The sequence below is a fragment of the Clarias gariepinus genome, chromosome 7, assembly GCF_024256425.1.
Source record: "Clarias gariepinus isolate MV-2021 ecotype Netherlands chromosome 7, CGAR_prim_01v2, whole genome shotgun sequence".
NCBI classification, from domain to species: domain Eukaryota; kingdom Metazoa; phylum Chordata; class Actinopteri; order Siluriformes; family Clariidae; genus Clarias; species Clarias gariepinus.
In genome coordinates this window covers 7,637,804-7,652,289 of record NC_071106.1, presented here as the reverse complement: position 1 = coordinate 7,652,289, position 14,486 = coordinate 7,637,804, and the positions used below count along the sequence as shown (strand labels likewise).

General features: G+C 44.6%; 1 protein-coding gene across 2 annotated transcripts in view; it reads left to right on the top strand.

Annotated features, from left to right (window-relative positions):
• Positions 1 to 14,486, top strand: part of LOC128527589 (rho guanine nucleotide exchange factor 26-like) — a 48,602-nt gene that overhangs the window by 31,786 nt on the left and 2,330 nt on the right. For both annotated transcript variants that reach the window (XM_053500048.1, XM_053500047.1), the window contains exons 11-14: positions 1,603 to 1,757; positions 6,833 to 7,042; positions 13,559 to 13,629; positions 14,014 to 14,118. In XM_053500048.1, the coding sequence (XP_053356023.1) occupies positions 1,603 to 1,757; positions 6,833 to 7,042; positions 13,559 to 13,629; positions 14,014 to 14,118 (541 nt within the window). The remainder of the gene's footprint in view (positions 1 to 1,602; positions 1,758 to 6,832; positions 7,043 to 13,558; positions 13,630 to 14,013; positions 14,119 to 14,486) is intronic.

The window sequence follows — 14,486 nt, the reverse complement described above, 5'->3', positions numbered from 1 at the left end:
TCAGTGCGCTGTGATTGGATAAATCTCACTAATCCTGATAGCAGGGCTGATCTGGGATCAGTTTCTTTTTTTTTTTTTCCTCCGATTTTCTCCCTAATTTAGTCGTGGCCAATTCCTCCCCGTCACTAGGGGGCTCCCACATTAAGGCTACTACTACCACTTAGCCGAAGACTATCCTGTGTTTCCTCCGAACCGCGTGACATCAGCCGACCGCATCTTTTGGAACTGCTTGCTTACGCACCGTTAGGGGCGGAGTAACACACTCGAAGGAAAGCGCTAGCCGCTCCTTTCGCGTGCGCGAACTCACAGACGCCCCTGATTGGCTGTAGAGTCGCGATTAATCGCTAAGTCTCATCATCCCTCCCCTGTGAGAGAGCTCGGCCAATCATCTCTCTCTAGGCCTCCAGCTGTGAGAGGTTACAGCATCACCCGGGAATCGAACCAGCGATCTCCCGATGATAGGGCGAGCGCTTTACCACCGCGCCACTCGGAGGCCTGGGATCAGTTTCTAAAGGTTGTATCTGAAGTCCAGTTGAAGAACAAGTGGAGTATCACTAGATATTTGTGCTGTTTGCTCTCTCAGTATCTCAGCAGGTGTGTGTGTGTGTGTGGAGGGGGTTGGGTGTAAGGTAATGTAAATTAAATGCCATACACACACACACACACACACACACACACAGACTGCTTTCACTTGCACAAGGTCAAGTGTTCACTCTGAATTCTTTCCCACAGCTTTATCCTTACACATGCGTCGCTTATCTTAGGGTGTGTGTGTGTGTGTGTGTGTGTGTGTGTGTGTGTGTGTGTGTGTGTGTGTGTGTGTGTGTGTGTGTGTGTGTGTGTGTTTGTCCGCACCAACATACACATTCATACCTACAGCTGCACTATACAATCCCACCCATATCATATACACAGGGTTGACTTGACACTGTTTAACTGTGTGTGTGTCTGTTTGAGTGTGTGTGTGTGTGTTTGGATGTGCGCGTGTGTATGTTGTGGGTGTTTAATGAGTGGAACAGTGTGAGAACATTCTCTTGGCACAGGTGTCAGGAGCAGATGTCTCGAATATTTCGAAATTCCTGCGTGGGCCAGCTGTTACATCATCTGTCCTCTTATGGCTCTGGTCATATGTTTGAGATCTGGACACACACACACACACACACACACACACACACACACACACACACACACACATTAATAAAGTGTAACCTTTCCATCACTGGCTTGATGACCCACAAAAACGACATGATGAACAGTCACTAACATGATGAACTCCACATAGACAGTAACTTGAGCTCCGGCTCGAACCCGAGACCCTGGAGCTGTGGGACGCGACCCTCTGCAGACCCGTGCTTTTTATACTATGTAACCATGGCAACGGTGACAAACAGTGGTTTTGGCTCGGCTCTTTTTAAAGTGTGTTATTTGCTCTGTGCTGGTACTGAGACCAGAAAAACAGCTGACTCTAAAATCTAGTCATTATTATTATTATTATTATTATTATTATTATTAACGATTAATTTCTCCAGATGCTTTTATACAAATGCAAAATATATTTCCAAATATAAACCAAATATAATTCTGTCTCTCTGTCTCTCTCAGCCGTTCCCGCTGGTGTCGTCCTCTCGCTGGATGGTGAAGCGCGGTGAGCTCACGGCCTACGTGGAGGAGAGCGGGATCTTCTCCAGGAAGACGACACGCCACCAGGTCTACTTCTTCCTCTTCAACGACGTCCTCATCGTCACCCGCAAGAAGAGGTGTGTGTGTGTGAGTGTGTCGATAAAGTCATGACTGTAGTATGGTAAAATTCTGTCCAAGTCCACGATGAGAGGTGTATATCCCGCTGCCGTGAGTCGTGGTGAAGGAACGTGCACGCTGTGTGAATCAGAGGTGAAGAATGCTTGGAATGCAGATGGAAGGAAGAGTCAGGACTCAGGATCAGGACTCAGGATCAGGGCTCAGGATCAGGACTCAGGATCAGGGCTCAGGACTCCTGAGCCACGATTCCTGCTGTAACACAGAGAGGAGTGTGTGTGTGTGTGTGTGTCAGGAGAGTCAACCCTTTCACTTCTTTCACTTCTTTTTTACTTCAAATCACTACTTTCTTTTTTTTACATGCATTTATTTTTTCTTAGTGGAGCTGTCTGTCTCTTTCTCTCTGTCTGTCTGTCCATCTCTCTGTCTGTCTGTCTGTCCATCTCTCTGTCTGTCTGTCTGTCCATCTCTCTGTCTGTCTGTCTGTCTGTCTGTCTGTCTGTCCGTCTCTCTGTCTGTCTGTTTGTCTGTCTGTCCATCTCTCTGTCTGTCTGTTTGTCTGTCTGTCCATCTCTCTGTCTGTCTGTTTGTCTGTCTGTCCATCTCTCTGTCTGTCTGTCTGTCTGTCTGTCCATCTCTCTGTCTGTCTGTCCATCTCTCTGTCTGTCTGTCTGTCTGTCTGTCCATCTCTCTGTCTGTCCGTTTGTCTGTCTGTCCATCTTTCTGTCTGTCTGTTTGTCTGTCTGTCCATCTCTCTGTCTGTCTGTCCATCTCTCTGCCTTTCTGCCCATCTCTCTGTCTGCCTTTCTGCCCATCTGTCTGTCTGCCCATCTGTCTGTCTGTCTGTTCATTTGTCTGTCTGCCCATCTCTCTCTGTCTGTCCATCTGCTTATCTCTCTGTCTGCCTGCTCATCTGTCTCTCTGTCTATTTGCCCATCTCTCTCTCTCTCTCTGTCTGTCTGTCCCTCTCTCAGTCTGTCTTCTTATCTTATCTGTCTGTCTGCCAACCTTACTGCACCTTTCTGACTGTCCTTCTCTCTGACTGCCCATCTTTCATTTTGTCTATCTGTCTGTCTTTCAGTCTACCTGACTGCCCATCTTATCTTATAATCTTGGGTTCACGGAAGTTGATAAGAACCACACCACTGTTAAGGGTATAAACCCATACCTGAAGTAGATAACCGTTTCTCGTTGACATCATTTACCATCTGGAGTGTAATCGAAGTGTGAACGTTACCATATAAGGTGATGTGATAACAGGTAGAAATGCTAGGTGAGGACAGCGCTGCTGAAGCGACAGACCTCCAGACGTGTCGGAGCCCATCTCTGCTCACCTTGATTCGTGTCAGGTCCTCGTCACACACCGGGGCCGTGTCTCAGCATGCAGTGGGAGATGCTGACACGAGTCATGATGGGCGTGGATCGGCGACCGTAAGCCGATACAGTAAGAGAGAGGTACAGGAAATGTTTATCGCTCCATAATGGGGAAATTTACTGACATGCCAGTTTCCTAGACAGACCAGATCAGATCAGATTAGATCACATGGGTTGAAAAAAAAACCTCAGATATGATTTATACAGGTTTTAAGTAAACTGGTAGAGCAGGTGATTCATCATCAGCTTTCTGGAATGTGTTACATTGTAACGCATTAATATGTGTAACGTTACACTGTAGTTTCCTGAGTGACTGTAATCAAATGGTATCACATTAAAAAGTGATTGATAATTATTGATCATGTTCTTCAAAGCTCTTGAAGGACCCCATGGCTTAGCTGTTACCATAGCAACCGTCATCATTATAGAATGTAATCTAGTGCATAGTCTTGGCCTAAAGCTGCTTTTGCACCTTTCGGCCAATGAGAATGCAGGATTCGACAGCGCTGATTATTTAATTAGAACCACAACGGTGCTACAGCGACAGTAAAGTTCGTCCCGCTGCCGTGTGGCGCTCTGCTTTGTTTCAGACTGATGTTGTTTGCGTAGCTCGCTCTGGCCTGACACTTCCAGATGTTTCGTAGTCCCTTGTACATTATGTCCCAGAACGTTTTATTTATTTATTTATTTTCTATTCGTGTGGAACAAACAGTTCTCAGTATCAGTTTCTGTTTCTATCATTCATGGCGACATTTGGCATTAGAATTGTTTCGTCTTCTCTAAGCGTGCTTTTAAATCCAGTCACACTTTACGAGACCTTTTCTTTCCCTTTCTCTCTTTTTTTTTTTTCCACCTCCCTCTTTTCGGGAATTCTCCGCTTGCTTTGAACAAGGGACGGTTTCTTAGAAGCGACTTGGTTTTCATTTCCTCCCAGATGTTGAACCGAAGAGCCAGCTGTTCCGAGGAAGGGAAAAACTCAGCTTATTTGATCAAACTGTGACCGGAGACATGCTGAATGAGCACACAGTAGTGTGTGTGTGTGTGTGAGACTGTATACTGTATATGTGTGTGTGTGTGTGTGTGTGTGTGTGTGTGCAGGAGTGTACAGGCGTGTGCGAGCACGATCATGTGCGTGTGAGGGAGTGTGTCATGATATTTGGGGAGTGTGTTTTCGTACTCCTGTGGGTTCTGATAAATGCTCTGGTATGTTGCGTGTGTCCACCCTGAAGTGGACGAGAGCCTGATCTCCTGCACCAGGGGACGAGCAACATCTCTTCTTTTCTACTTTTTCATTTGTTACACTTTTATCCGTTACACTTTGAAATATCTTCTCTTCTTTTGTCTTCTCTTCTCTTTTCTCAAATTCTAATTTTATTTGTCCCATACACAGTCCGATATTCAGTACGATATTGTCTTCTTGTCTTGTCCTTTTCTCTCCTCGTCTTGTCTTCTCTAGTCTTTTCTTTTCTCTCCTCTTCTTTTTTTCTCTCGTCTTGTTTTCTCTTCTTTTGTCTTTTCCTCTCCTCTCTTTTCTTCTCGTCTTTTCTTCTTAGTTGTATAAAATGTCTTCACTTTGCTCTTGTCTTCTTCTCTCTCCTCATTTCATCTCTTCAGATTCTGTCATTTTATTCATTTTTTTTTATTATTTTGTTTTTTCTTATAACCTCTTTAACACTCCTCTCCACTTTACTCTCCGTTCCTCCTCCATTCTTGGATTCCACTCAGGTCTCATCTCACCATTTGTCAATTTATCGGACTTAACTTCTCCGCACTAACGGCATCGCAACCTCCATGCGTAATCACTCACACACACACACACACACACACCCAGCATGCCTCTCATTCCTTGTGTGTGTGTTTGTCTTATGTGTAGAGCTGAAACATCGCTCAGCTGTTCAGGAGGAAGTCATTAGAGCTGCTGGAATGTCAGATGTGCTGTCTTATTAACGACTCCCATTTGGAGTTCTGGAGCGTGTGCAGGAGTTATAGCCGTTTAGCATGGCATCACCAGCCACAGCGCAGCCAGCCAGGGTTCTAATCGGGTTCTAATCGGGTTCTAATCGGGTTCTAATCAGACTATGTCTCCTCTGCACTAGGCACCTACTGTATTCTCCAGTTACAGATAAACATTAAGATATCAGTTGTATCATACCACACGAAGTCTAATACCGTGCAAAAGTATTGACCCCCCTTCGTTTCTTCCTATTTTGCTTCCAAGGGGTCGGGCATTCTTGTATTTGTGATGTAGCCTTGAGGAATAGCTCTACAGGCTTCCTGACGGACTTTTTTGTCTCTTGTTTATTTTCTTCCTTTTCCAGTCCCTGTACCTGAGCAGTTTCTGGGGAATCTTTTCGGTTTGTTAAGCCACACAGTGATTCATGAATCTTTCAAGCATAAGTAAACATCTTACGTAAGGCTTGATCCAGTGAGAAACAGGTGCAGATGATGTCAGATGGTCAGGTATGGGATTAGTACAGTACTGTTTTTTTAGGGTTTTTTTTTTTTTGGGGGGGGGGTGGTAACTTTGTTCTACGTAAATTTTTTGACTTCATCATTAAGTAATTACAAAAAAAAAAAATTTTGATGGACAGACAGACATAAGTATTCCAGTATTAGTATATACTGTACTATGTGTATATATATATATATATACACACACACAGTATATTTATTAATAATTCAACTGGAATAAAGAAATGAGTGCTTTCGACTTTTACTGCGTCACACCGTCTGGCTTTTTTCCCTCGGATGGGCGACGTACAGGTCACTGATAATAACTTGGTCCCGTTCGTCTCTTTCAGTGGTGTCCAATGAGACTCTGGACGCACCGTCCTCTGTCAGCCGCCTTGTGTAGATCTCGCCTACTTGAGCGGAACTGAAACGTACCCTAGTACAAAGTTGTTCAAATTAAACAACCACTTAAAGCCAAATCGAACCATTCTCATTCAAGCAAAAACACACTACATGCTGGTTTCTCCAGTCATTGGTGGGATTAGATTTAGGATTAATACACTGGTGTAAAAGCAAAGAGAGGCATGTTGGGTGTTTTTTTTTTTTTTTTTCTTTTTCCCATAAATACTATGCCTAGGCATGTGCTGGAACGGTAAGACAAGTTTGATGAGTGTAGATTCTCAGCCAGAGGGAAGTTCACACAGTTTTGCTGGGTGTGTGTGTGTGTGTGTGTGTGTCTTCTTTCTCAGATTCATACACATACCGTACATACAGACGGAACGTGTGTGTGCACGTCTTCTCACCAACTGTGTTCTGGTCATTTCGAATTGGTCCACGTAGCGGTGAGTGTGGACATGGGTGTGGACCAGGGACAATAGGAGCATCTGAGTCTTTACCTTGTAGGGACAAGTGTGTGTGTGTGTGTGTGTGTGTGTGTGTGTGTGGAGGTTTAGGTATAGGATGGCATTAATGAGTGTTAGTCATTAGGTCAATGGAATGTCCTTATAAGGATAGTCAGACAAGCTGTGTGTGTGTGTGTGTGTGTGTATACGTGTGTGTGTGTGTGTGTTGGCTCAAAGCTTTCAACAATCTTGATTACTTGCACATGGCTCGAGTTTGTTCACTCTGAAAGTGCATACAGGGGCTCATGGGAAATGAGTTCACTGTGTTTTCTACAGTTCCAAGGAGTTATAATCTCTCTCTCCTTCTCTCTCTCCTTCTCTCTCTCTCTCTCTCTATCGTTCCGTCTTAGTGACGAGAGCTACACGGTGATAGACTACGCTCTGAGGCATCAGATCTGGGTGGGGCCGTGCCAGCTGGAGGACCTGAACCTCTCGCCAACACGCACCACCGCGGGCATGCTGACGTCACGACAGGCCGGAGCCAATCACCTGTTCCGACTCAAATTCCGCAGCAACCACTCAGGAGACAAAGTGCCCATGGTCCTGGGGGCGGAGCTTCTGTAAGTGTCCTGACATTACAATGGAGTTTTGGATATTCTGCTTCGTGTTGTAGGTAACACATTCACAGGGGCGGTTGGAAACATGATTAATGTTGCTAAGCAACTGGGACATATAAAGCTAAAAAAAAAAAAAAACATACATATCCCAGTTTGCTTTTTACTGGAACCAGCTTTAACCATCTCCCACACTGGCGCTTCTATTGGACCGGACTAAACGGGCCAGACTTCAGTCTCCATGAGCCTTGGTCACTTTTTCTCCAGTTCACCGGTTTTCCTTCCTAGGATCACTTCTGTATGTCCTGACCACCGCAGACCAGGAACATCCCGCAAGAGCTGGAGTTTTGGAGTTGCTCGGACTCAATCCTCATGCCATTCGAGTGACTTTTTTTTTTTTTTTTTTTTGAAGAGCCAAATTGTGATGGCTAGATGACTGTTCCAGAGCAACTCCAAACCTGTAGGTCTTATTTGTTTTGTTTGGGGGGGGGGTTTACGGTTAAGCGTTAAACCGTCTCTCCTGTGATGCTCTTCATGGCAGGGTGTTAATGGAGGAAGCCCTTTGTAATACGCGCTCATTTCCTCCTCAGTCTAACACCTCCGTCACCATCCTTCAGATGTAGCAGAGTGCATTTGTTCTGCCCATTGTGTGTGTGTTTGAGTCTTTAGGAGACGGAAAGCCCCTGAGGTTTCGGGACTCAGGGTTACATCATAGCCCCCTCTTGTGATGCTGTGATGTAACTTTTTTTTTTTTTAACCGAGCCCACACATGCTACACATCTGAGTAAGAAAAAGAGCTTATTGTCTCAGTGTTTAGACAACGGCTCGATTCGTTTCCACAGCTCGTTCTCGAGGCTAAGTGTGTTTATTAGGCTCTGTCTCAAAGTTTGGAACTGCAATTAATGCACAGTGACGTGTATAAGAATTCACATCCTGTAAAACTTTCTATATGACAATCTGAGACTAAGAGATTATAATTATTCTGTACACACATCATCATCCATCCATCTATCCAGCCCTTCACCCAGCGATCCTTTAATGCACCCATCCATCTTCTCATCTAATAAGGTCACACGTCCATCCACCATGGATCATTTCATGCATCCTTCCATCTATTTGTCCATGTATCCACTTATCCACAAACTGCCTTTTCTTCCATCCATTCATCCAATCTAGCCACAACCTACCTATACACTGTTCACCTGGCCATCTCTCCATGCACACCTTATCCATCCATCCATCCATCCATCCACTCACCTGCTATTGATCCTTTCATTCATCCAATCATTCCTTGCATCCACTCACCCACAAACTACACTTTCTTTCATCCATCCATCCATCCATCCATTCATTCATCCAATCTAGCCACAACCTACCTATACACTGTTCACCTGGCCATCTCTCCATGCACACCTTATCCATCCATCCATCATCCATCCATCCATCCACTCACCTGCTTTGCGCTATTGATCCTTTTATTCATCCAACCATTCCTTGCATCCACTCACCCACAAACTACACTTTCTTTCATCCATCCATCCATCCATCCATCCATCCATTCATCCATCCATCCATCCATCCATCCATCCATCCAATCTACCCACAACCCACCTACACAATGTTCACCTGTCCATCTATCTATGTACACCCTATTCATCCATTTATGCATTCATCCATTCACTTAACAGTTTTCCACTATTGGTTCTTTCATCCTTTTAAGCATCAATCCATTCTTGCATCCATCCATGCATCCACTCAATCCATGAACTGCCCTTTTTTTCCATCCATTTATCCATCCATCCACTCAATCCACCTTCAACCCACCTGCTCACTCCATGCAAACCTCATTCATCCATTTATCCATCCATCCATCCACTCACCTGCTATTGATCCTTTCATTCATCCAACCATTCCTTGCATCCACTCACCCACAAACTACACTTTCTTTCATCCATCCATCCATCCATCCATCCATCCATCCAATCTACCCACAACCCACCTACACAATGTTCACCTGTCCATCTATCTATGTACACCCTATTCATCCATTTATGCATTCATCCATTCACTTAACAGTTTTCCACTATTGGTTCTTTCATCCTTTCAAGCATCCATCCATCCATGCATCCACTCAATCCATGAACTGCCCTTTTTTTCCATCCATTTATCCATCCATCCACTCAATCCACCTTCAACCCACCTGCTCACTCCATGCAAACCTCATTCATCCATTTATCCATCCATCCACTCACTATCTTTCCCCTAATGATACTTTCATGCATCCAGCCATTCTTGCATCTACAGTATCTATCCATGCATCCATTCACCCCCCAAACATTTTGTTTGTCTTTTCCCAAATTTTGTCCCTAAAATAGAATCTCTCTTCAAGCATTATTAGTTTATCTAACTATCTAGGTTAAGCATGTGTCTGGGCAACAGATGTCATCCAGCTGTTTATCGCTGTCTAGCTGTATCTGCAAGACCGTTGAGGTGTTTTTTGTTTTTTTCCTTTTTTTTTTTTTGCAAACACGAGCAAGCGTTCTGTACTTGAACTCATCAGGGGATTTCTGTGACACACACATCGCCCCTGTTCCCCCTGAATCAGGAACAGAACCCCATGTTCTATGAATGAGAGAAGGACAATCCAGCAAGTCATTAAGCAGGAATTGATGAATGGATGAGTCAGAGCACACTCATGGTTGCTAATTGCTTTCGTGGTCGTTCCTGGCTTTGATGTGGTGCTAAAGCGAGCCAGATAAGAAGCTAAAAAAGATGACTGAGTGCACATTTGACTCTCAGTGTGTTTCTCGGATCGGGCGCGGAGCCACGCAGCGTCCGAGCATCCATCTCCGATTGGACTGGCGTCTAGCTGTGTCGTGTGTGTGGGTGTGTGTGTGCCGCCGGCTGATGACTCATCGGAGGTCGTCTCGCAGTTCAGCACTACGTTAATTCGGTTCAGCCCTGCACGGTGGAATGACAAAAACAACTCTTCAGTGGAAGTGCAGGACTGTGAGCACAACCAGATGAAAGCAATCAGAAGTTTCACGCCGGCAGCGGCCTTGTGCAGCGAGCCACTCATATCCTGCGTGTCCCCGTGCGAGGGGACAAAGGACAGACGCTTCGGTGTCTGGTTTCGTCACTTTGTTTTGCGGGTAATTTTATCGGGTGGTTATTTATTCTTGTACTTATCTAAAAAGAACTGGTTTTCGAAACACAAACCGTTTAAGGCCGTTAAGGAGAACCGACATTAGGCTGGCGCTCCAACTGACATCGCAATTCGTCAGACGACTTTATTGGAGGAACCAAACAAAACACACGCTCGGGTACAGCTCGCAGTAAACTGCATAGGGCTAAGAGAAAACGATTTGGGTCTATTAGTGCCATTTCCTCCAGACAGCCTGGGATGGTAAAGTACAATAACATCCATGAACTCAGATCTTTAACATCATGGCATCATGGCCAAGTGTTGGTCTCTAATCATGTATCGGGATCCCAGAAAGCAGGAGGAGTTTTGTAACAAATTTCTAAAAAGGATAATAAGCTATTTGGGGAATTTGTTTGTGTCAATTTGAGAAATATAAAATTACAGCAGGACCTCGGATTACGAATTTAAATACCAACTTTCGTATTGTGAAACACATTGTCCCATAGGGAATAATGTAAATGTAGATAATCCGTTCCAGCCACTCAAAATATTACCAATATTAAGAATTTTCAACACTATAATCATATTTTTGCATTTAAAACAACCAAAACATTTAGAAAAGACATGTAAATGAAGTCAAATATAAAATAAATACACATCAAACCTCGCTTGTCAATCAAACCTTGGCGCAGTCCTCTAGGCATTAGCTGCTTTAAAAACTAAACTTAAGGTAACCTTGCGGCCCCATGGTGCTACAGTTTGTGTCTGCACTAAATCTTGCACAAAATATAAAAAAAAAAACTTTCCTTGGTTTTCTATGATGCAAAGGAGTTTTGAACGGCTCCTGGACGTATGTGCAACATGTATGCTGAAAATGCTTGAATGCCAGTTCTTAAGGTGAACGTAAATAATATAACGTAAACAAGCATGAGGAGAACATGCAAACTTCATGCAGGTTGGCATGCAGGTTCGATTCCCGCCTCAGGGAATCGAACCTTCATGCCAACTGTGCATGGATTTTGCATGCAACCAACCCTCGACCCTGTATGTGCAAGGCCATAGGGCTAACCACTGAATGGAATCTTAAAAACCTTTATTTCCTGGTTGGTTTGAATCCCAAATTCCGTCCAGAAGTGCTCATTACATGGAGTGTAACATGATCGCATTTCAGGATGCATTAGATGTGCAGTAAAAACGCTTTTCGAAAGCAACTCCCCCCGTACATGTTTTCTAGCAGGATTCTAGTAGAATTTTTATGCTTTGAGTCCGTCACTCGTCTGTGTGTGAGAACAGAGCTGCAGTGATTCTCAGGACGGGAGACAAAAGGAGAATTCAGAGCGGGGCTTTTGTTTAGGACCGTTGTGAAGTTCGGATTTCACCTCGTAACCTTACCTGCTGCTTGAAATGCGTTTATTGTGTGCGTGTGTGTATCTGCTGCTGAACACACACACATGCACACTGCACAAAACACTGCTGGTCAAATGAAACCACTTACCTAGTTCAAGTGTGTGTGTGTGTGTGTGTGTGTGTGTGTGTAGTGTGCTGCTAGATCTCCCTGAGCTCCCCCTGTAGGTGGGACAGGTTGTCAGGGGTGACTTTGGTGAAGTGTTGAGTGTGAATGTGGTGATGTTTAGTGCCTTCAGTAAGGTAGTCCAGCTCTGTGTCTGTGTAACGGAGTGTGTGCACTGCTGGTACAGTCTGTTCTCTCAGGGCAGCAGGAGTGTGTGTGTGTGTGTGTGTGTGTGTGTGTGTAAGTAACACCGTCTGTTCGGCCAGACGATGCTCGCTGACTCTGTACTTGATCAAGGTGTTTTGCAGTCTGCTGTACAGTCTGCTCACGGCCATCAACCCTGCAGGTCAGTCTGTGTTTCCCCAAAGCTCAATGTCTTCTGGTCCTGAAGAGAGTCTCTGTGTTAGTGGGGTGTTAGTGCGATGGTGTGATAGTGGTGTAGTGTGTTATTAATGTGGTAGGGTGATACTGGTGTATTAGTGGTGTGATTGTGTGATGTGATGTTGTGTTAGTGGTGTTGTTGGTGTCAGTGTGATAGTGTGTATTTGGTGTGTTGTTGGTATAGTTGTGTGTTAGTAGGGTGTTAGTGGCGTGTGGTTGGTTTAATAGTGGTGTTTTAGTGGTGAGTGTGTGCTGAGGTTGCTGGTGGTATTGGTGTAGGTGTGTGTCGTTGGAGTGGTAGTTGGTAATGTGTTGTTGGTGTGTTAGGTGTTTGGTAGCAGTGTGATGGTGTGTGTTTGTTGGTGGTGTGTTGTTGGTGGTATGTTGTTGTGTTGTTACTGTGTTGGTGGTGTGTGTTGTTGTCTTGTTATTGTGTTGGTGGTGTGTGTTGGTGGTGTGTGTTGGTGGTGTGTGTTGTGGGTGTGTGGTAATGTGTGGTAATGTGTGTTGTTGCTGTGTTGTTGTTGTTACTGTGTTGGTGGTGTGTTGTGTTGTTACTGTGTTGGTGGTGTGTGTTGTTGCGATGTGTGTTGGTGGTATGTTGTTGTGTTGTTACTGTGTTGGTGTGTGTGGTGGTAGTGTGTGTTGGTGGTCTGTGTTGTTGCACTGTGTGTTGTTGCGGTAGTGGTGGTATGTTGTTGTGTTGTTACTGTGTTGGTGGTGTGTGTTGTGTTGTTACTGTGTTGGTGGTGTGTGTTGTGTTGTTACTGTGTTGGTGGTGTGTGATGTTGTGTTGTTACTGTGTTGGTGTGTGTGGTGGTAGTGTGTTTGTTACGGTGTGTGATTGGGTGTGTGTTGTAGGTATGTGGTAGTGTGTGTTGTTGCTGTGTTGTTATGTTGTTACTGTGTTGGTGGTGTGTGTTGTTGTGTTGTTACTGTGTTGGTGTGTGTGGTGGTGGTGTGTGTTGTTACGGTGTGTGATTGCGGTGTCTGTTGTAGGTGTGTGGTGGTGTGTGTTGGTGGTGTTTTGTTGTTGTTGTGTTGTTACTGTGTTGGTGGTGTTTTGTTGTTGTGTTACTGTGTTGGTGGTGTTTTGTTGTTGTTGTGTTACTGTGTTGGTGGTGTTTTGTTGTTGTTGTGTTGTTGTGTGTTGTGTTACTGTGTTGGTGGTGTTTTGTTGCTGTGTTGTTACTGTGTTGGTGGTGTTTTGTTGTTGTTGTTGTTGTTACTGTGTTGGTGGTGTTTTGTTGTTGTTGTGTTGTTACTGTGTTGGTGGTGTGAGATATTGGCAGGAGTCCACGCAGGGTCTCGGGTGGATGTTTCTCTAATGTTGTTGTCTAATGTGTTGAATAAAGTCTAATAAAAATTTCTTTAGATGGGTGAATTAAACAGTAAAGTGTAAAGTGTAACGTGCTGTGTAGCTTGTAGAAGTGAAAAGTGAGGTATCATGTTGACTCTCTGTCTATGTCTCTCTCTGTCTCTGCAGTAATGAGCGCGCTCGCTGGATCAGCGCACTCGGACACACTAACAGTGAGAAGAGGAACGTGGACAGAACAAGTGAGTTTTTGTCAAATGTTTCAGGATCACATTTCATCACACTAACTTTTTTCCATTTCGTTTTTTCATACAACAAAATCTAAACTCTCTCATGTTCACACCGCCGGGTCAGAGAGAGACTCAACATGGGTGCATTTACTTCTATATTCTCTTCAGCGCACCGGACGGTGACATGTGAGAAGTTAAATCAGGGGGGGTGATGAAAGTCATCACTCTTACAGTAGATTAGAGTAAACTTGCTTAGGGAAACAGCACCTCCTGCTGGTCGTGAGCTGCAGTGCACTTGCTCTTCACATCAACAGATGATCTTACTTGTAGAAAAAGGTGACAGAAATACTAAAGTGCTCACTGTTTTCATGCTGTGTGTGTGTGTGTGTGTTTTAGATTCCATGCAGGTGGAGGTGATTCGTACGTACACGGCTCGGCAGCCTGATGAACTCTCGCTGCAGGTGGCAGACGTCGTGATCGTCTCACAGACAGCAGACGACGGTCAGCATTTTACTTACATTTTTTTAACTTCCTTCCTTCTATCTTCGATGAAAGTGTGTTATATCGTCATACAGTAAATATATCCTCCGTACCTGTACGACATCTGTTCATCCCCGTGTCGTGCCCTTTAACCCCGGGCCTGGCGTGTAATGTGCGCGATGCGAGCTCGGAGCTCTGTGTGTTTGATGTTCCCGGGTTGAGGGTCAGGTGATTGCGCCCGGTGAGGACACTCGTTGGCCGGCTTTCATGTTGAAAGGCCACGGAGCTAAGAATAGTCCATCAAAAGCTCTCTGAATCTTTAAATACACATTAAATATACAGCACACACTTGAAAGCAGAATAAGCGCGCGTTTTTCCACCTCTCTCTC